The sequence below is a fragment of the Rhincodon typus genome, chromosome 30, assembly GCF_021869965.1.
Source record: "Rhincodon typus isolate 14 chromosome 30, sRhiTyp1.1, whole genome shotgun sequence".
Lineage (NCBI taxonomy): Eukaryota > Metazoa > Chordata > Chondrichthyes > Orectolobiformes > Rhincodontidae > Rhincodon > Rhincodon typus.
The window spans coordinates 24,930,699-24,952,554 of NC_063361.1; the positions used below are offsets into that span (position 1 = coordinate 24,930,699).

The window sequence follows — 21,856 nt, forward strand, 5'->3', positions numbered from 1 at the left end:
GGTGTGAAATGTTTGAGTGTTTTCTGTTCTGTGATATACTCAATCTCCAATCTCACAATGTGAGATTTCAACACTTGCTGTGGTGTATGGAACTCCTGGTACAAAATAATGCAAGTATTAACAGTTTTGCTTATGATCACATAAAGCATGATCTCTGCAAAAATGTAAAAATGACGAGTGTAAAATCCTTTTATTAGGCCGATGAGTCGCCGATGTGTATTGTTCTCCATAATCAGCAATTTATGGACATTTTATCATTTGATGAATACATGATACATATTTCTGATAATGGTGATGCGGTTGATTAATGTAGAAGGGAAATACCCTCTGTGCTTCACTTTGAAGATTCTGTTAGCTTGGCATTTCCACAAGGCTGCTAAAATGCTTGTGATAGCAAAATCTAATGGAGCACTTGAAGTGGCATTGCATTCAAAACTGCTAGGGTCATTCATCAATCCTCTTGCATACACTTTTAGGAAAATCTTTTCCCATCTGAGAATCAGAAGGCAGTCAGTTTAAATTATTACTCCACCACTTGACCATATGATCTAACCTGATACCCAAATGTGTATTGACAACAATGATGTGTTGTGGGAAGTGCTGCCATTTCAGTGAATTGTTTAAGCCAAAGCCCATTTTGCCTGTGCTCGTGTTTAAGAGCAGCTGGGAGTTTTCCCAGTATTCTGACCGCCATTAATGTTTTCATTTAGAACAGGTTGGATGATTGTTTCTTTCTTTACCCACCAGTATTAACTATGTAACAAAAGTACATAAACTTCAGAAGTAATTCAATGGTTGCTAAATTCGCCAAAGCCTGTTTTAAAGCAACCTCCAAACCCACAAGCTGTACCATTTAGCAGGGATGAGAGCGTGAGGACACCACTACATTCTCTCCAACCTACACACTGTCCTGACGTGGAACAGTACGGCTGCCATCCCTTCACTTGCTGGGTCAAAATCCTGGAAATCCATTCATAAGAACATAAGAACTAGGAGCAGGAGTAGGCCGTCTGGCCCTTCGAGCCTGCTCCGCCATTCAATAAGATCATGGCTGATCCTTTCGTGGACTCAGATCCACTTACCCGCATTCTCACCGTATCCCTTAATGCCTTTATTGTTCAAAAAAAATCTACCTTTTTCTTAAAAACATTTACTGAAGTAGCGTCAACTACTTCACTGGGCAAGGAATTCCATAGATTAACAACCCTCTGGGTGAAGAAATTCCTTCTCAATTCAGTCCTAAATCTGCTCCCTCTAATCTTGAGGCTATGCCGTCTTGTCCTAGCTTCACCTGCCAGTGGAAACATCCTCTCTACTTCTATCTTATCTATTCCCTTCATAATTTTATATGCTTTTATAAGATCCCCCCCTCAATCTTCTGAATTCCAATGAATATAATCCCAATCTACTCAGTCTCTCCTCATAAGCCAACCCCCTCAACTCCGGAATCAACAACATTGTGATGTACCTACAGCAAGTGGCCTGCAACTATTCAAGAAGCTGGCCGAGTACGTGCGCCTGAAAGGCAATGAGAGATGGGAAATAAATGCTGGCCACATACGATGAAAGAATAAAAATATTTTGAGATAAAATAATGATGTATAGGTACTGCAAAAATGCAAGTCCTATAATTCTTTGACTATAAAATAATTTTAGCCTAATTTGCCCTTACTCTGGAAGTTTCCAGATAAGACAGATCTGAGAAGTGAAACATTCGCAACTGAATTCACTTCAGGATTTAACAAGTTCTTTAAGGAAGGGAAAAAACAATATATCTAAAATCTGGCCATGATGGCACTTGCTGAGAACTTCAGGAACTTGGAGCAACATTTGCCAGCACTTATGAGATTTATAAGTCAAAGACTTTGCAATGTGATGGGTGACACATTCTGTTGGCAGTCATGCGCATCACAGAATTATTTCAAGTTCCAAAATAGATGACATTGCCAAAGATTGAGAAAAATAGTGATATTAACAGCTTTTTAAAATCCAGTCACCACAAAACGTGTTTTATTCTCAGTTGGCCTTTCTTAAGCTGCCCACCAGCTCTTTGGGTTAATCCAACATTGTTACTTTGTACTAACATTTAGGAGCTACAAGAAAATTGGGGCATCCACAGTATAGCAGGCAAAGTTCCTAATCAACAAAACCATGTCCCCTTAATGACAAACAGAGTGGTTGCTGTTATCTACTAATATGTAAAACATATAGTGAAATAAATTTTTGCCTTCACCTGCTGGAAAGTAATGTAACAGGATCAATATCAGTTCATTATAAAGTATCCATCATTGAAACCAGTGAGGAAAAACTAGGTCAGGACAGATGATCCAGCATTTGCTGGCCAGGCACTGAAGACAAACATCTAAACCAGTGAGTTTAAGATGCTGGATTTTGCAGAGAGCAAAAAAAGTCAACTCTTAGTGTCCTGAGTATCCAATGGTGTTGGAGTTGAATAAAAACCTTCAGTCTACTTTGGATGTTATTCAGAAATAATTGGTATTTCTTGCCTCTAAGTGCTTATTTTCTATTTCACTAAGATATTGCTTGGACTTTTTTAGCCATTAAAATGCAAAAATATAGGATTAAGAGAGGCTTATGAGAACTTGAATATTAATTACTTGAAACAGCTGTAGCTTGCACGCAATTCCTGTTGCAAAAGCAGACAGAATTGTAAAGCCACATCCTCAGTCTGACTTTATTGGTCAGACTATCTCCGGTAACTGTCAACAGATGATTATAAATGATACAGACTGCAAATTACACAGGTTGTTGTCCGTATATGGTTATGTGAAGTGATACTAACTTAATGTTGGTCCTTAACTAGGATTATGGGGGTTTCTCATGTACGGCTAGGAGAAAAATGGTACAACATTTGTAAGCTATGACTGAGCTGGGCAATGTTGAAATAAGCTGGTTATAACCTGCCTTGGCTGATATTCCCAGACAACACTTCACCATTATAGGATCATGTACATGGATTAAAACATTAAAGGAAAATATTTAGAATTCAAGGCCCTCTGGGTGTAACAACAAAATCACTAGCTCCTGATGGCAAAATGTAGATTGGATGGGCGGCCAGCAGTAAATCCAAGGGAAAAGAAGGTGCAGACAATGATGCATGGGTGGGATGGATGTTGCTAGGGAGAGGACATGATGTTGGTTGTATAGGATGCAGGGATCCTGTGTAACACAAAGGTTGGGTAACTGACTCTGATCAACCAATAATCCAGTAGTTCAAGTCTTTTACACTGAAATGTGAGGTAACTGTATACTATCAATTCAGTCTATAGATTGTGAGCCATTTTTGCTTTCAATAGGAACCTCCCTCTCAACTTCTGAATTTGAAGATTCAAATATGGAAATAGCCATTTTTTAATATACTGAAAATGTTAATGTAAAAACAAAGTGGCTTCATTGTATCCATTTGCTACGTTGAATTTTTTTTAAGCTTCTTCTCAATATCATAGTTTTTCTCTTGAAAGCTCACTCTGCAGCACAGTTTCACATGTTCTGACTTTGCACTACCTCGGTCAAGTGGCCATTCTCAACAGATCATCTTAGGGAGTAAACTAAACGATTTCAGAAATTAAAACCAAATCTTACCCTTCACTCACCTAGCCTAAGTGCAGCTTTCAATGGCATTCACTTGATAGCCATCATTTGGTAGGACCTTTGCACACAGTAGATTTCTTACTGCCTGAAGTCATTTGATTAAATTTTAACCAAGAATTAAACCAGGAGCCATAAAGCGTAGGATCTGAAGCAGGCCATTCAGCTCACCAAGGCTGCTCTGCCATTCACTGAGATCATGGCTGATCAGATAACTCTCAATTCTACTTTCCTGTCTTATCCCTATAACCTTTATTCTCTTGCTGAATAAAACTTTGTCTATCTCAGCTTTAAATTTACTTAATGACCCAGCCTCAACAGTCCTCAAACTTCCTGGTCTTTATTCCTAGTCTTTATCTACATTAGTCGGTGTGCTTATGAATGGGTGGCTAGGGCAGCTAAAGGATTATTTCTAGAATTTCTAGAATTATTCAAGACCGCTTCTAACATTATAATTTCTATTTTGCTGAGATTACTGAAACCTTTGAGTAGGCTTTATTCTCCAGTTTATAGATTGCAGTATTCAGATCGCATACTGACCAGATATAGTCTTTCCGTTTTGTGTGTCTCCTTGTGAAAGTACCACAAAAATGTTGGCGGCCATCTAAAAGGCCATCTGAAGTAGGACACTTGATTGAAATTGCCTTCAGGCCTTTTTCTTTTGTTCACTTAAGTAACTTAAATGTTATATTTGCCAGTCCCCCAGTCAACATATTGACTGCCATGAAAATCTGTCACTAGCTTTTATAGTTAGGTCAGTAGAACATAAAAATGGCATCTTTCAGTCTTGCCCTTTAACATTTAAGAATACACCAAATCAGCATTTCTCAAGATGATTTACATTTTAAGAGAGACAACATATATGAAGTTGTGCTCAAGAGTTAGGTGTGTGGTTATGTGGTCTGCCTAGACATCCATTCTAAAAGCTAGCTTGAAGCACGAGTTCTCGTTTCACACGTAACTTGTCATCCGGTGGTTTCATCTGGTACCTCAGCAAGCATCATTCGAGAAAATCTGCTCCAATAATGAGAATTTGCACGCATCCCACGCACCACTTCCTTGAACTTCAGAATTTTTGTAGCAAAATGTTGAATTTTACAAATGCTCAGCACATGCCAACTAGCGAAGTGATCTGACTTTAAAAGGAAAAGCAGATGAATGGTTATTAATGGTTAGAACAGGGTGAATTTCTGAAAGGAAGCACATTGCTGCAGAAACTTTTGGATGGTCTTATTGAATGTGGATGAATTGTGTTAAGTGGGCTGCTGTAAGGCTGGTTCTGGATACAAATTCACATGTTCCAAACCTAGCTATCCTACCTCTCTAACCTCCAAAAGTTGAATATTATTCACATACACTGCCATTAAACTTTCCTTTTGCATCATCCCTTAGCCCCATCATTGTCAGCTGTATCCCACACTCTATCACGCAGGAATTTCCCTAAGGGAGAAGACAGATATTTTAAGGCTGGTGCTATTCTAGAGCTCAATATCTTAGAAAAATCTCAGCCAATAATTTTGGAACTAATATCAGGACAAGCTTCTAGAATTGGAGAAACCTCAGAGGGCACTAGAGCTGGAGGAGTTTGCAGAGATGAGGACATGCAAGGTCATAGACGATTTTGAAAATGAGGATGAGAATTTAAAAACTGAGGCATTTCCAGACCCAGAGCCACTGTGAAACCAGCGAGAAGAAGCTGATGGGTGAACAAGACTTGGTGCAGAGCAGGATAACTGCTGTAGAATTCAGGATGAGCAGAGGTTTATGGAAAGTAGAATGAGGGTGCAGTCACAACAGCTTTTGAGTAATGAAGTCTAGAGATAGTAAACATGGGATTGAATATTTCAGCAGTTGCTGAGCTGATGGAGTAGCGGGAAGCTGCATTATTAAAGAGATGCAAGTTGGGAGTTTTATTGGGAAGGACATAGGGTTGAAAACTCAACTCGGGGTCAGATACGATGCTAGGGATGATAATTTTAATTGGTGTAAAAGAAAGTATTTTAATGTTTGATACTTATTTCATCCATTAGTGACCATACTCCTCTTTCTTTACTGCCCTGCTATGTACTACGTCCTGGTGACTGTAAGTATTCGGAGACATGTTACTCAATGTAATGTGCGCTGAAAATACATAACTGTGGTTCGGTTCATGTGCTACTATCATCAGATATTCTCATTAAAATAGCTTTGCGTATATATGAAGAGTTGCATATCCTTTTTACTTCGCATTTATATCACATTGCCTTTCAAAAACTTAACACTCCCTAGGGTTCATTGGCTACCCATAAATTTCTCAATTCATTCTTGAACCTTATGAGGCCATCTGAACATGTCAAAGAGTGACACACCCCAATCTGCACATTATCCAGTGCTGATTAGAGAAAATGTTTGGCATTAAGTAGATGCCATTCCTTTTATCTGGCTTTTTAGCACAGTAATTACCTGTTAGCAAGGTGTTAGGGCACAAGCTGCTGCATTCTCACTGATACTTTATACACTCCGCTGGCTGATAAGCATGCAGCAAATGATTGCCTGCCACTGACTGAAAATAGCCTTTTTGACGGGAGAGTGAGAGCTAGCACCTGCAAGATTCAGGAAACGCATCTGACTCGGGTGACTGGCAACCATCTCTGCTGCTTTAAATGTTCAGATAAAATGTCTTTTTGTTTGCCAGTTGTCTCGATTTTAAAAAAAGAAAAGAAGTCTTACGTTTGTGTCACAATTTTCATGACCACTGGATATCTCAGCACTCCATTGGCTATAAAATGCTTTTTGAAATACAGTCACTGCTGTAATTTAGGAATAAAGCAGGAATGTGGCGGAGTTGACTATTTTACGAAAGTTAGTTAAGTTTGTTTTTGAAGCTCAATCAAACGCTATTTATAAGCTGCTCTTGCATGATTCTGACTTTGCCTTTGGATCAGAACTAAGGAATGGTAGACACAAGGTAGGCTGTTTTAACAGTTTGCAGTTCTGATGAGGCAAAGGATCTGAATCTGTCTCCACTGTTGCTGCCTGACCTGCTGAATCTCTGCAGCATTTTTAGTTTTCACTTCAGGAGTACTTCATTATTTATAAATTGCTGTGGATGACATGAGTGTCAGCAGGTTTCCAAACATTGATGCTTTGCTACTGGTTTTACCTAGAAAATAGAATCTCTGACCTTGAGGTTTATACGATTCATTTTTGTACCACCTTATTGGAGAGATCATTGGAGAGCCTAAATATTAAATTTCTTTCCTGTTGAGAATCAATTCACAAGTCTAACTATTGAGACAGTACTAAAACAATGCTACAATCTCAAGGACATGTTCAATGCGTACATACAGCTCTATGATTGAAAGCCCTCTAAAGTAGTTGGTAATATCGATTCTGGATTGGTACTTCCCTTTTTAGAAAAATCAGAGGTATCAAATATACCAGAACAGGTTTTGTAATATTTGAATACACAATAACTGTAGCCTGAAACAAAACAAAAGTTCCAAAACAAGATTATTGAGCCTGTGCCCAAACATGTCAAGAGTCTTAAAAGAACAGGCATAATTACAAAGCACTTGAATAATGATGTTGACCATTTTTTCAATACAAAATAGAACGTCACAGCAGTTTTCCAGAACATAAAGGACACTTTGTTTATTACTTACCTGTGATTGATCAAAAATGGGGCCCCTTATTAAAAACCTTAAATGTGTGACCAGAGATAACTGTGTTATGTCCAAGCTAACTACATCCTGCCCACATTCAACCTGCTGTACCACTTTGACAATGATACAGATGCACTGCTATGGGATAGGGGGTCCACTTTGGTTAGCATTTAGTGAATTCTTAAGATCACAATGTATTAAGAAGCAGCACTAATTTTGTTTTGGGGCACAGGTGAGCGCACTTTAGTTTGTAGAAGCATAGAAAATAGAAGTAGGAGTAGGCTCACTGTAAAGTACCCTGTATCCTTAGACTGAGTATGCTAGACATTTTTGTGCTTGATGTGTGCTGCTGTGCTCTCCTTTTCAATTGGTAATTTAGTCAGGTGAAAAGTATAACCCTCGATTTTCCCCCCCGCCACCATGCATCAGGAATGAGAAGGAGTATTCTTTACTTGATGATTACCGCTCCAACTACACAGAAGTGCAACACCATCTGAGACAATGCAGTACTCTTGATCAGCAGGCATTCTGCCACCTTATGCGTTCACTCCCTCTGCCAGTGGCAGCAGTGTGTGCCATCTGCAAGATGCACTGAAACGCAGCACCTCGCAAAACCATGACCTCTACTACCCAGAAGCTCAAAGTCCATGGGAACACCTCCACCTGCAGCTCCCCTCCAAGTTACTCCCCACCCTGACTTGGAAATGTCCTAGAGCCCAGTCCCTAACTAAGGTTTGGAAGGCACTGTCAATAGAGTCGTAGTGCATTATTGTAGTGCCTGTTATAGATTGTACAGACTGCTGCCATTGTGCACTGGGATTGAATGTTGAAAGTGTTAGATGGGCTACCAATGAAGCAGGCTGGTGTCAGTTTTATTGAGAGTTGCTAAGCTACACTCATCCAAACAAGTGTGGAGTACTTCATCACATTCCCGTCTTTAGCCTTGTAGATGATGGACACGCTTTGGAGAATCGGGAGGTGAGTTACTCATGGCAAGGTTCCTACTCTGTGTCTTGCACTTGTAGCCGCAGTATTTATATAGCCAGTGCAGTTCATACTGTAGTTAATGGTAACCCCCAGGATGTTGATAGTGGGGTATTCAGTAATGGTGATGCCAATAAACATCAAGGGGTGCAGGATAGATTCTCTCATTGGTGATATTCATTGTCTGGTAATTGTGCAAATGTTATTTGCACATTTATCAGCCCAATCCTGGGCATTGATTGGATATTGCTGCATATGGACATGGGCTACTTTTAACAAAATAAAAGGTTCTAACATGCATTTGTAAGGGCTATTGCTGAGCGAGTTAATTTGCACCTTTTGATTAGAAAGGAAGTGGTGTCTATAATTAACGATAGCTAATTTCCTTATGAGGAAGTGAAGTAGACTATTTTTGACCGTTCTGTAATGTTTGATTTCTGTTTGCTGCTTCCACTCACAAGTCTTGGCTTGGTAGTTGATAATTAAAGTGATCTCTCTGCATTATGAGTAAATGTCCATGTCCAAAGTCAGATTTCTAGGCTAGCGATATCCCAAACGTTACCGTTGATGAGGTTCTGATAACCGTGGGGGGTGGGGGGGTGCGGAGAGAGAGAGAGAAGTAACATATGATCTAGTTAATTATTCTTAAATGAGGAGATAGCAGTTGAAAATAACAATGCTTTTTTTTCTCATTTTGCTGTAACATTGCTAAAATTAACCAGAAGTTTGCATCTGTTTTGGCTTTCAACAATTGCATAAATGCCATTTCTTTAAAATCATTTTCACCTAGTAACTTTCGTGCTTGGATAATAATTCTGTGCTGGAATTATGAGGCTGTCTAGTGTCTGATGTATAATTTGGGAAAGAGAATCTTGTTAGAAAATTTGCTTGTTGATGACAAAGTTCAGTGAGTTAGTTGGGTCAATGTAAAGTTCCTAGATGCATTGATATTTACAGATGAAAGTTAAAGAATTCATCAGATTGGGTCTTGAAGCAGCATTGGATAATAAATTAAGTTGCAAAGGCCATGTGTGCTCTCTCTTTTTCTCCAGTCTTGTGTTTGCATTCAGCAGTTTCCACCTACAGAAGCCACAATACATTGCAGTACTATAAAAAGCTATTAAAACCAATATATTCTGTAACTCCTTCTATCCAATTCAGAGCCATTGTTTTGACAGTCTGATAGTCAAAGCACACTATTACTACTGGCTAAATTTCTCCTGCAGTTTTGACTGTTTATGGCTAGCATTCATCCTCCCATGTAGTTCTAACTCGTGTTGAGTTACATGCTAAGGTAAATGCCAAGGGAAACTTCTCTATGCAAAGAGTTTTGAAGATTCAGAATCATTGTATAGATTTGATGGTGACGATAGCAGTCTTCTTTCACATTTGAGTCGATAGCAGAGAGCAGACCAGTGTAATAATTTTTCTGGATGTGTAAGCTGACGTGCGCCAAGTGGCCTCACTCACTTGTATTTATTTTGGAAACACCAGTCTCTAGTGGTGCCCTGTCTGTTGTTTTTGTTGACTGTTTACAGTCAGACAGTGGATGCGTTGGGGGTGGGGAAGGAGTGGATTTGAACATTACGATAAGAAATGACCTTGTTATCTAATCCACAATGTTTGTTTTGCTAAGTCACTAAGACATACGTTCACAGCAGCTATCTCCCCTAACTCCACAAAGTGTAATTAGTTCAATTTCGTGCAGCTATTGATTTGTACTTAACATGAGGACACAGTCAGTCAGGACTCCAGCTAATGAGCCAGCTCAGAAGAAGATAAACTCAGCCAGTGAGGAAAGTTGGTCACACCTTATTGGCCATGTTACAGAATTAACATGCAGAATGTTTGCCAGAAAGCCTGGTTTCCTTCTGCTATTGGCCATGGTGTTAATCTGTTGAGTGAACAAATGTCACCACTAGAGAGCAGAAAGAAGAATTTTGTATTAATGCATAGCCATTTATTACTGCTAACCTCATGGGATAATTTCACTGCCTTTGGAATAAGAATTGTTTCCTGCTGAGTAGGTCAAATAGAAACCTGTGGTCTGCTTTTGCTTGACTTAAACTGCATTCCAACTGCTAACTGATTCCCAGCCTTTTGAAAGCTACACCACTCTTTCCCTGAGAGAGATCTCTGCAATATCTAGATAGTTGCAGAAACACAGGCCCACAAACCCTTTGTCAGTGACTGTCAAGACATAATCTGCTTGTGACTGAAGTTAAAAGTCGAAGATAAATGCCTATAATACCGCAGAATGCACATTCCTGAGTCAACAAAGATGGCAACGTATCAACCAATGAAATGTCCAAGGAATTCTGCCTTGGGTAAACATCCTACTTATATCAGCTTGGTAGCAGATTAATAATCTCTTAATACCCTGCACAAACGAGAGCCTGTATTTCAGGATAAGCTATATCTGACCAAAAACCACAGCCAAAAACAACAAGAACTAAAGATCTGCAGTGCTTTTGATTTTTTGATGGCAGGCAACAGAGTTTTATATTGTCTGCAACTTTATCCTGTTGAAATATTTTATGAAAGCTCTTTTCTTAAACTATAATTAACTACTTTTTTTTTCCCCCCTGAAGTTTGTTAGTCTTCCTCAGTGCAACCACTTTGTGGTATTTTTCTTCAATTTAGGCCTATTTCCTGGGGGAGTTGCTCCCTTTTTATGTAAAGAATCTGAAACTGGAAAATAGATGGAACTAGACTGGGTGAATTCCATGCTGGGTTACTGGTGTACTGTGCCATGCAGTGTTGAGATACAGATCTTAAAAAATCAATCATGTATCAGGAAAGCTGATATACCTCCTGCCTTCAAGTGAGGAACTGGACAGATGACAAATTTATATTTTTACTCAGTGAGAAGCCAATTTCAAACTTTCAATAAAAACCGAAAGAACTGTGGATGCAGTAAATCGGGAACAAAAACAAAGTTGCTGGAAAAGCTCAGCAGGTCTGGCAGCATCTGTGAAGGAAAAAAAAACAGCGTTAACGTTTCGGATCCAATGACTGAGGAAGGGTCACCGGACCCGAAACATTAACTCTATTTTTTCCTTCACGGATGCTGCCAGACCTGCTGAACTTTTCCAGCAACTTTGTTTTTATTCAAGTTTTCAAGGTTCATGTAGAGCAAAGACATGGCCAAGCTAGTAATAAAACAAGGACAACATAAATCGGGCAATAGTGTTCAATGACTGGGTTTTAAGGAGCTTGAGGAAAGGATGACTGTGGGATATATAGAGTTCCCCAGTTTTGAGCAGAAGGTTATGGAATGGAACCCAGATTTCAGTACAGTTAGGATGTGGATCCTGTGGGTTAGAATGTTTTAGCTTAGAAGGACACGAGAGACAATCAGAGGAGTGAGAGTGTAGTTGTGGCACAGTTGGTCTCGAACTAACTCCTCAGTCAGAAAGTTGAGAGTTCAAGTCCCAATCCAGGATATTAGCACTAAAATCAAGGTACAGTAAAGTACAGTGTGTTGAAGGCGCCATCTTTTGGCTCCCTCTGACCTCTTCAGTGAATATAAGAGGTCCCTTTGGCACCATTTTGAAGAAGAGAAAGGTGCCCTAGGTATCCTGGCCAACATTGATCCCTGGAGCTAGTTGGCTCAATTTTTTTAAGAGCTGACAGCACTGGTTCAATCCCTGTGGTGACTTGGAGTTTATCTCACCATGCCCCATGGAGATGTCATGGTATAAGCCACGATCAGCAACTCTCAGTGAATTGTGGTAAAGGGCAAAAGCAATGAAACAGCCAATATGGGGTGCCCGCTGTGGGTGCCCAGCTACCCAGACATCTTGGATCATCCTTGCCTCTGGGATCATGCAAAAGCCAATCAAGGAAGTGGAGACAGCAACACAAACCTTTCCTCCACGATAATCAAATTCCTTAGCAAAGATTTGGCTGCAAAAAGTGTACACTGTGAAGTCACTCACTCAGTCACCACAAAAGCAGATTATTTGGTCATTGCTACTTGAGGGAGTGTGCTGTTACACTTGCTACATCTAAAACCAAGAATGTACTTCAAAAGTGCTTTTCATTTTGCCTTCTGGCTGCAAAAGGTGTGATATAAATTCAAGTCTCTCTGCCTGACAACAGGCTGTTCTTATCTCCAGACCATAAATAAATACATATGGTCATTCCTGGGAGGTTTTAAAATTCAGAAATGGATTCACTGAATCACCGCAATGGACAGATGTGCTGAATTAAATTGAAACAATAACAGGGAGAAATTCTAAAAATGCAAGAGCACCTAACACCATTTTTGTTACAAAGATGTGAAATCACGTTTTCGAACAGGTGACATTCCTTTAGTTTCAAGCAGCTTCTGTTGCCTGAATATTCCCCCCCACCTCCCCCACTGCAAGTTTCCCAGCACACGGACCCAGGGACTGCAACATGGAAGTTGCCATAGCTCAGTCGTCACCAATAAAATAATCCATCCCTGTGGGTCTTAACAGCTGGGTCACACCAAGTTGGCCATTCATGCTGGATAAGATTTGAATGCCCAGTTTCAGGATGCAAAATTGTCAGTCTAAGCCATTTGAAGGCTGCTTGCATGTTGTGAGTTGAAGAAAGACTCGCATTTATGCAGCACCATTCATGAATATGCACACCGTCCCAAAGCACTTTACAGTCAACAGAGTACTTTTTGAAGTATCATCGCTGTTCCAGTATAGGATTTGTAGTATCCACTTTGTGCAAAGCGAGCTCCTCAAACGGCTCTGTGATAATGACCAGATAGTTTGCTTTTGTTGTTGTTTGAGGGATAAGTATTGGCCAGGACTTCAGGGATAACTACCCTTCTTTGAGAATAGTGCTGGAGATCTCTTACCTGATTTTGGGAATGTGGGGCGAGAGATAATTTGGCCTCTGTTAACCCTCTCATTTAAAACCGCGCATGTCCAATGTGCAATACTGTCAGAAGAGCATGAGAGTGTCAACTTTGATGTTTGTGTTCAAGCTGTAACACTGGACCTGTACCCAGAACCCTCTTACTCTGAAGTGAGAATGCTGCCAACCAAGCCATCACTGTCACAGTGATGTGGTTTGAATTCTGGATGGGTGTGTGTACCTGTTTGCAGGTGAGGAAAGAGACCGCATTCTGCAAAAAGACGTCTGTATCTTGCTTGAGCTTATCTTAACATCAAAATTACTGGATTGACTTCCTGTTAATATCAAGATGAGCATTTTGCATGTATTTAGGTTAACGGTATGTTGCAAATTGTTAAAAGTCCTTTTGGATAAAGAAAACATTAAAAAGGTTAGCTTATCTAATTTTTACAGCATTGCACTGATCTTGATTTTGATATACAATTTAACAGTTAATCAAGATGTTCATGATTAAAACAAAGTTTTCCATTTTCACCTGTTACACGATGTGATGGTCTGCATTTGTTCAGCTTGCATTATTGACCATTCAGTTATCAATGTCAAGTTGATCCAAAGAGCCAAGGGAACTGAAATCAGTAAGTCAGATTTGAAATTTGCCACATCACCAAAAGTGCATTGTCCAGGTATCTATCACTGTCACTATTAGCATATCTAAACTTCTGGGAGACTTTTGTGTCCTAGGAACATAGGAACAGTAGTAGGCCATTCAGCCATTTGAGCCTGCCCTGCTATTTAACATGATATTAGCTGACGGAATGCCTCAACACCTTTTTTATCTAACCCGTTCCAATAACTGTGTGGACCACAGGCAATCAGGTCATTGGTTTCAAACTGGAGTGGAAGGTTTAAAAGGGTGGACACTTTCTTTTCCACACTAGAAAGGAAATAAATTATCAGTTGCTAATGGAGTAGGATATTGCCTTTTTTGACCATGGCATGCATTAGCAAACGCCTTAATTCCTTCAATAAGGCATGTATATAATTACCTATCATTATACTAATCTTGCAGAACTTTTAAAAATTCCTCTAGTAGCTGCCAAGCAATTCGGAAGGACGTAATCAGTCTATAATCAAAATAAAAATAACCCTCTTTTTCCCCTATTTTGATGTTCCCATGAAAATGTCTTGTTTCTTAAATTTTGCCCGAAGTATTTTAGAATGTGCATCTTATGTCTGTGTGGCCTTCAGATATATAGTTGTTATTGTTGGCCAGAGTAATCAAAATTTCTGAAGTTCTCCTTCGTTCATTGTGTAGGGGGAGGTTTTGTCAGGGTGCGTGAAAGAGAAGAGAACATATAAGAGAAAGCAAAAATTTACAGAAGTCTTTTGTTTCACCGTAATTAGTTGGTAATTCAAGCAAAGCAAAATATTGGTTAACAGCTTGAGGCACTTTACAGAACAACACCAATAAGTTGAATAAAATCAGTTACAAATAATAATTCCTGAAAAATGAAATGCACTACTTGCTTGCACAAATACTGATGGATGATTCAGACCCTGTCTTTCAGGAGGTACTACTTGTCTTCAGTTATTTTATTCAAAATTTTGTATCATTGATGGAGTGGAAGTAGCTAAGATCATGGCCTTGAAGAGTATGTTTAAGTACTCACCTGTTTAATAGTTCGCAAGAACATAGTTCTACAAATTGCTTCTGTATCCTGCCCCTGATAGACATAAACTTTTCAATGTTCATTAAAATAGTTTTGCCCACTCCAATAATGACAAGGTAGCTGAACAATGTTTGTGGTGACACATCTTTTGCTTAATTGGAACAGTTAGCATCATGGGGAGTGTAAGGTGTGACAGTTTTTCCACATCCACATTTTAAAGTACAGGGTGTGGCTTGTTTTCCATTGATGAAGTAAAATACACCTTTGTCACTGTTCTGTGTGCTAAAGCATCTAAGCCTGGCGTTTACTGTTTATGACACTAGCTGTTTGGTATGTTGACAGGATGCTGCTGTATCAGTGATGTTCACAGGTTTACACAGTGGGTAGAGAAATATTGTGAGCTTATATCAGAATCAGACATCCCACCTTGGAGAATCAAAAAATAACTCCTTTGCCAAGTTTACTAACATACTTTAAGTTTAATAGTAACTTAACAAGTGATAAACGTTCAGTACTTCATTTTAAGTTGGCATCAAAGCATTTCAGTATCTGTGCTGTACATAAGGAATTTTGAATCCCTTATGGGGGGAGGATGGTACGGTTGTGAAAAATGCTCCTAATACCTTCCATATTAGATCTTGCTTCGTTCACTTAGTAAGCTTAATGTTAATGATTACTCTACTTTACCCCATTTACAGTGCTGCAGGTGGAGAAATCTTTAACCAGTGTGTTGCTGATAAAGATGAGGCCTTCAAAGAGAAAGATGTCATTCGTCTTGTGCGTCAGATCCTAGATGGAGTCTCCTACTTGCATCGGAATAATATAGTGCATCTAGACCTAAAGGTGAGGCTGTTCCTCAGCATATTACACTTGGATTAATTTGATATCTAGGGTTCATTGCTGCCAATTCTGAACAACCAGAAAGCACAGGCACTGATTCTGTGGTTTGAGTAAAATCATCACCTCTGCACCTTTATGTGCAATTATGCAAACGGTTGATGTGTTTTTGTATGATTCTTGCTTGGGCTGTACCAAAGAAGACAGGAACCCATTCCAGCAACTTAAAAGCTGCTGAGATTGAGGTGTTGTTTAGGAAGTCTCTTGGTATACATCTGAGAATTATGGACACTTTGAGGGCAGGTGTTGCTGTCCAGACTTTGTGGTGAATACCTACATGATGTTGGTTAAGTTTATGTAACGTGGACATCAACCCACAACATCATATTATGGGATTACATGTGTGTATCAATCAAGGCTTGAAAGTGTACCTGCTTGTACATGTTACTTAATTGATAGATTTAACTATCTACATTATGATACATTATGAAACATTTGTACAACACGACGCCACATTGACTCTCTCTAACTTTACAAGATTGCTGCCTGCTCATATCATTTCATCTATGGCTAAGTGGATTGTGAATTTTACCTGAGGTTCCATGGGATACTTGCCAGATTGTAATTACCTGCTGATTCCTTGGTTTTTTTGTTAGTGGTAACTGTTCAGCAACTGCTTGTACATGTGCAAGTCTTGACTGGTCAACAGTATGGATGCAGCACACCGGAGTCAACAACCGACCATTTGTTTTCCTATCTTGGCTCATTACATGTTATTTGTATTGCTGCAATTAAGAATGACTTTTTATTCATGTTAGTTTAAAATTGACAATATACCTGGAATTTAATCTAAATTAGGAATTTAATTCTATTGTGACTCTTTTTACTTTATTTGACAGTCATTAGTTGAAGAAAATTCACCTTGAGAGCAAACAGCATAGGGTTCGAATGAGTGAAAGACTGGCTCTGAATTCATCTCCTATTCAGATGTTTCAAATGAAGTAGAGCAGTGCTTTCAAAATGCTTACCCACTGAGAGTCCATTTCGAAGCTTGAAAATTGCGATAGAGGATTGAGAGTTGGGATGTGGCAGGAAGACAAGATGCTTAACCCTCAGACATTTTATTTTTTTGCAATCCTGTCTTTCGCTAGTTTTGTGGAACAGGAATCTAACCTTAAAAATTGATCTGTTGTCCGATGATTTTTTTTTTTAAAAAGAGGCGAGGATTTAAACAGACCTCAGCTGTTAATTCTTGGTCGAGGTCACAGTAGCCATGGCTGCCTTGGAACTCTCAACCGCAAAATGTCACTTCACAACTCCAGTGAGGGTCACGACCTATAGTCTGCGATGCCCTGAACTAATGGGTCAGATTCAGGTCTCTTTCAAGTAAAGTAGAACTGCATTATGGTGTAATTAACATATGCAACACCATCATGTGCAAAGTGGAAATTCACAAGACGTTGTCAGTGGCTTTGGGGTTCTAATCTTTCAACTTGCATGTGCTTCTCTATTTTGTTAACATCCTATGCTGGATCCTCAGAACATTTTTGTTTTCACTGCAGCCCATTCTATTAATTCTCCCAAAATATAAAATTTCATAATTCCAGGACGACAAAAGATCCAGAAGGAATATTGATCATTTTGACCGTGATTACATGAGACATAAGTAGCACAATCTTTTGTTTCCAATGAAGCTTGCAACATCACGTTGAGATAGTAAACAACAAAAGAATTTCCAAACATTTTGTTCATGAAGAATGTGCTCCCTTAAACACAAATAATTGTCAATATGCATCAAGTTTGTCGTTGACAAAGCACTTTGTCATCATTGCTCTCGTACGATCCAGTTCAATCAGTGTCTAGCACACTTTACCCATTCTTTCACTGCTCTGTTTGTAATTAGAAATTCACTTTGAACTGAGGCTCTTTTGTTAAGATGCCCTTGATGCTCTATGGGTTACAAGACTGGACCAGCAGCCCAAACCTCACAAGGGCAAGTTGTGAAATTCAGTCTGTAAATCTGATAACCAGCAAAAGAAGCAGAGGAGAAATGCCTTTTTTATTCAAAATAGTGAGTTCTAGTGATCTGTAGCCTACTGCCTGAAAGAGTGAAAAAAGTAAGCCCAGAAATAATTTTTGAAATAAAAATAAAATGGACAAAAAATTAGATGCAGAAAGAACAGCGGAGTGGGTCTCACTGGAAAGATTAAAAATGAGTGCATTGGGCAGAATGGTTTCCTCCTCGTTTGTGTGATGCTTTGATTCTCTGCAGCAGAAGGGAAATGATGATGTAAAGTTGCTGAATTGTTATAAAAGCCAAACTTGTTCACTAATGTTTCACTGGTAAGGGAAAAGGGCACACTAGCCTCTTTGGCTTACTTGCAACTCTAGCCCATGCCTTTTGATTGACTGCTAATGCTCTCTGAAGTTGTCTGGCAAGGTATGCAGTTATTTTTAAAAATCCAGAGTCACTTGAGATGGGCAATAAGTGTGACTTTTAATGTTACATTCTGAGAACAAAGAAATAAATAGATTTCTCTTGAATATCCTCTCCTAATTAAAGTTGCTAAGTCTGATGTTATGCCATCTTTTATTAGTTGCAAATAATCTTTATAAACTCGGAAATGACAAAATTTTGACTATGGTATTCATGTCAATGTGCTCATACTATATAATAGTTTGGTAGAGCAGTTGTATATTTAAGAACCCATGTTCTATGTTCTTGATAGTATTTATGTTCTGAACCTGAAAATCAGTGAACACGTACTAGAGCTTTATTTCTGTTCTGTTCCCCCTCTCAGCCTCAAAACATCTTGCTGACCAACTGCAATCCATTGGGCAATATCCGAATCGTTGACTTTGGGCTATCCAGGAGAGTGGACAGTGTTGAAGAGATTAGGGAAATTATGGGCACCCCAGAGTATGTAGGTAAGTGCCAGCTCTCAACACATTTCTTCACAGAACTGTTTCCAGTCCGCAAAAGTACATTTTAAGAATTAATATTAAAATAATGTATGTTTGCCTAAAATTCAGCCAGCATAATACGTTACATTTACAGTAGGTAATATGTTTAGAAATAACTTAATTCTTGTATGTTAATTGAATCATGTTGTGCAGAGTGAAACCGCTTAAAAGTGTTAAATAGTTAGTCAAGTATGCATAGACAACAGATAATCAAACTTTCAAGATATCTAATAATTTTTTCAATTCCACTAGCTCCTGAAATATTAAATTACGAGGCAATCACAACAGCGACAGATATGTGGTAAGTGCTTTTTTTTCGCAGTATTGGTGGGTGTAGATTTTAGGGGTATTTTCTGACCAATATGCAAATTGAAAATCATTTACAAAGTGTACCTGGTCTCAGATATATAATACCAATGGACATGGGTTGTTGCCAAAAATGGAAGGTCGGTATTTTGTTTTTAAGTCATCCCCTGGATGTGAGCATCACATTATTGCCCATCTCTAATTGTTCCTCAAAAATGGTGGTGAATTTAGCCATAAATGCAACTGAGTGGCTTGCTGGTCCATTAAGGATCAACCATATTATGATGTCACACTGTAGATTACACTCAGTAAGGATGGTGGATTTCCTTCTGTAAAGGACAGTTGTGACCCAAATGGGTTTTTACAGTAATCCAGTAATTGATCATTATCTGCCCATGGTGGGATTTGAACTCCTAACTCCATATAATGAGTCCAGGCTCAGGGTCAGTATTCCACTAGGCTACCATATCCCACATCATATGTTTTATCTGGGTGTAAGTGAATTAAGAAACAAAATAGCAAAGCCACTCAACTAACAAATGCTTTTGTACTAACTACACCCAAACTTCAAAGCGCTTGATGGAAAATTAAAAAATTGAACGTCCTTGATGCCCTGACCAGAATTCTCTGCAAGCGCAACACTTCACAATGAGCAGTCAGTTAAGGAACTGGCATCATTAAAAAGGTTCCATTACAGATTTTCCTGAACATTCCATACCATTCCTCCAATTTCCTGCCATAACCTTGGCAGAAGATGGATGCACCACTCAAGTCACATGTTTCTCCTGACCTTTCAGTGTAGTTTTCCACATGGATTTAACATTTGCAGCCAAGTGGAAATTGCCTCCACCAAAGTTGTAGTGTTAACAGTGATGTTGAATTATTTGACTTCTTCATTACCCTGATTTGGAAACAGGATTATTATTGTGGGTCATGCGTTTTCTTCAAGGATTGGCTCATCTTCAAGTGAAGAATGACAGTTCCATTATGCTTTATTGTTGATTGTTTTTCCAGGAGTATTGGGGTGTTGGTCTACGTCATGTTGACAGGCATTTCACCTTTCCTTGGAGATGACAAGCAATCCACGTATCTCAATATTTCCAAAGTGGACATCGATTACTCAGAAGACATCTTTGATGGCATCTCCAATTTGGCTTTAGATTTCATTCAGACTCTCCTTATTAAGGACCCCAGGTATGACTTTAATATTTGTGAATAACGTGTCTTGGGTGTTAACCAGTCATGACAATAATACTGAGTTAAAAAGACAGAAAAGCAAAAAATGTTAATCAGCAAAGTATCAGATTCTTGGAATGCTCTGGATTCTGTGTAAGTCACACTTGCTGGTCAAAGTAAGGTCTTGGATCAGAACTGTAATGAAATTAGAAGAATACAAGCTCTCCTCCTTTCCCCATCTGTCTCTGGGAATTTACTGTCATTGGGCCACATGTCAAAATAGAGACTTTACATCCACTATAATTGGAAACAACTAAGTAAAGCTTCTTAGGCAACACCTCCCAAACCGCTGAGTTCCACTGTCAAAGGCAACAGATATCTCGGGAACACCAGCACCTGCAAATTTCCCGTCTAAGACATGCACATTCTTTCTTAAGAGACGCATTGCTGTGCCTTCATTTTTTTTTTGCAATGTTAAAATCCTGGAACTTTCTCCCCAGCGGTACTGTGAACGTTCTTTCACCCCAGAGTTTTTATTTGTTCATGGGATTTGGGCATCACTGGCTAGGCCAGCATTTAAAGCTCATTCTTGATTGTCCAGAGGACAGTTAAGAGTCATCCACTTTGCTGTGGGTGTGAAGTCACGAGCAGGCCAGAGTGAAGTCACATGTAGCCAGACCTAGTAAGAATGGCACATTTCTTTCCCTAAAGGCTATTAGTAAATCAGATGAGTTTTTACAACCATAGGCAGTTGTTACCCTGGTTACCATTAGGCTAGCGCTTCATTCTAGATTCTCAGAGGCAGTTAGAGATGGACAACAAGTACTGGCATTTCCAAAACTGCGCAGTCCCTGTGAATAACTGAAATATAACATTACGTTTCTCAACCAAATTGTCAGAATGCAGGTTGTCAACTATATGCCAGATGGACGGACACAGAAAGACTGTTCAGTCCTGTGGTCTTCCACCGAAATGTAACACAACAGATACAGTCCATTGGATTTGGATCTTATTTCTACTTTGACCTCTGTTTTGAGATTCGGTGATTGACGAGCTAGTAATGGAAAATATTTTCTAATGTCCCCTCAGGCCCAGCTAGTCTTTGCTATCAATGAAATTTAAGGACCTTGTGGAAAAATTAATTCATTTGGAGCCTGCCCTAGTACTTTGCTCAATTTCCACGTGTCTCATTATTTTCTTGTTGTAAAGGATCTGTAAGGCAAAGAGAATGTAGGGATTCTAAAATCAATGAGTTTCTGTGGTATGGAATGCTATGCTATGTTTGATCAATTTTGTGTTGCTATATAGAGTATGACACCATCATTATTGAGTATAATGTCTTTTTCCCTAAATAGTGGATAACTGGCCACTGATAAAGTCACAATTGCATATGGTCGGTCTTGCCAATTTTAAAAAAAATTCTCACATCATGTTGCTGGCGGGAAATGTACCATTTGTAGTGGACATACCGTCTGAATGGGAATTATTCAGTTGCAGAAAATTGCACTGCATGTCACAAGTTCCCTGGTTCACATCCATCCAGGTATTTTATTCATTGTTTATCCCACCCCCTCCCATTCTACTGAGTAGCAAGGCCCCCATTTCACTGATCTGAGTAGTGCTGGGTGCCTTTTATTGAGATCCAGCTCTTGTATTCATAGGTGACTTATCCAAATTAGGGTGCTCCTTTTAGTAACTTTACAAGTAGGCACATGTAGGATTGTTCAAATGGTTCAGGTGGATAAATGAATCCAGCATGAATTGGTCAAGCCACACATCATAATGGCATAACAAATTTCTATGTTGCAATCAAACTAAATTAATGAG

At 39.1% G+C, this 21,856-nt stretch overlaps 1 protein-coding gene across 1 annotated transcript in view; it reads left to right on the forward strand.

Annotated features, from left to right (window-relative positions):
• Positions 1-21,856, forward strand: part of LOC109912344 (serine/threonine-protein kinase 17A-like) — a 52,550-nt gene that overhangs the window by 25,811 nt on the left and 4,883 nt on the right. The window contains exons 3-6 of the mRNA XM_020511768.2: positions 15,445-15,589; positions 18,385-18,511; positions 18,800-18,848; positions 19,868-20,047. Coding sequence (XP_020367357.1) covers positions 15,445-15,589; positions 18,385-18,511; positions 18,800-18,848; positions 19,868-20,047 — 501 coding nt within the window. The remainder of the gene's footprint in view (positions 1-15,444; positions 15,590-18,384; positions 18,512-18,799; positions 18,849-19,867; positions 20,048-21,856) is intronic.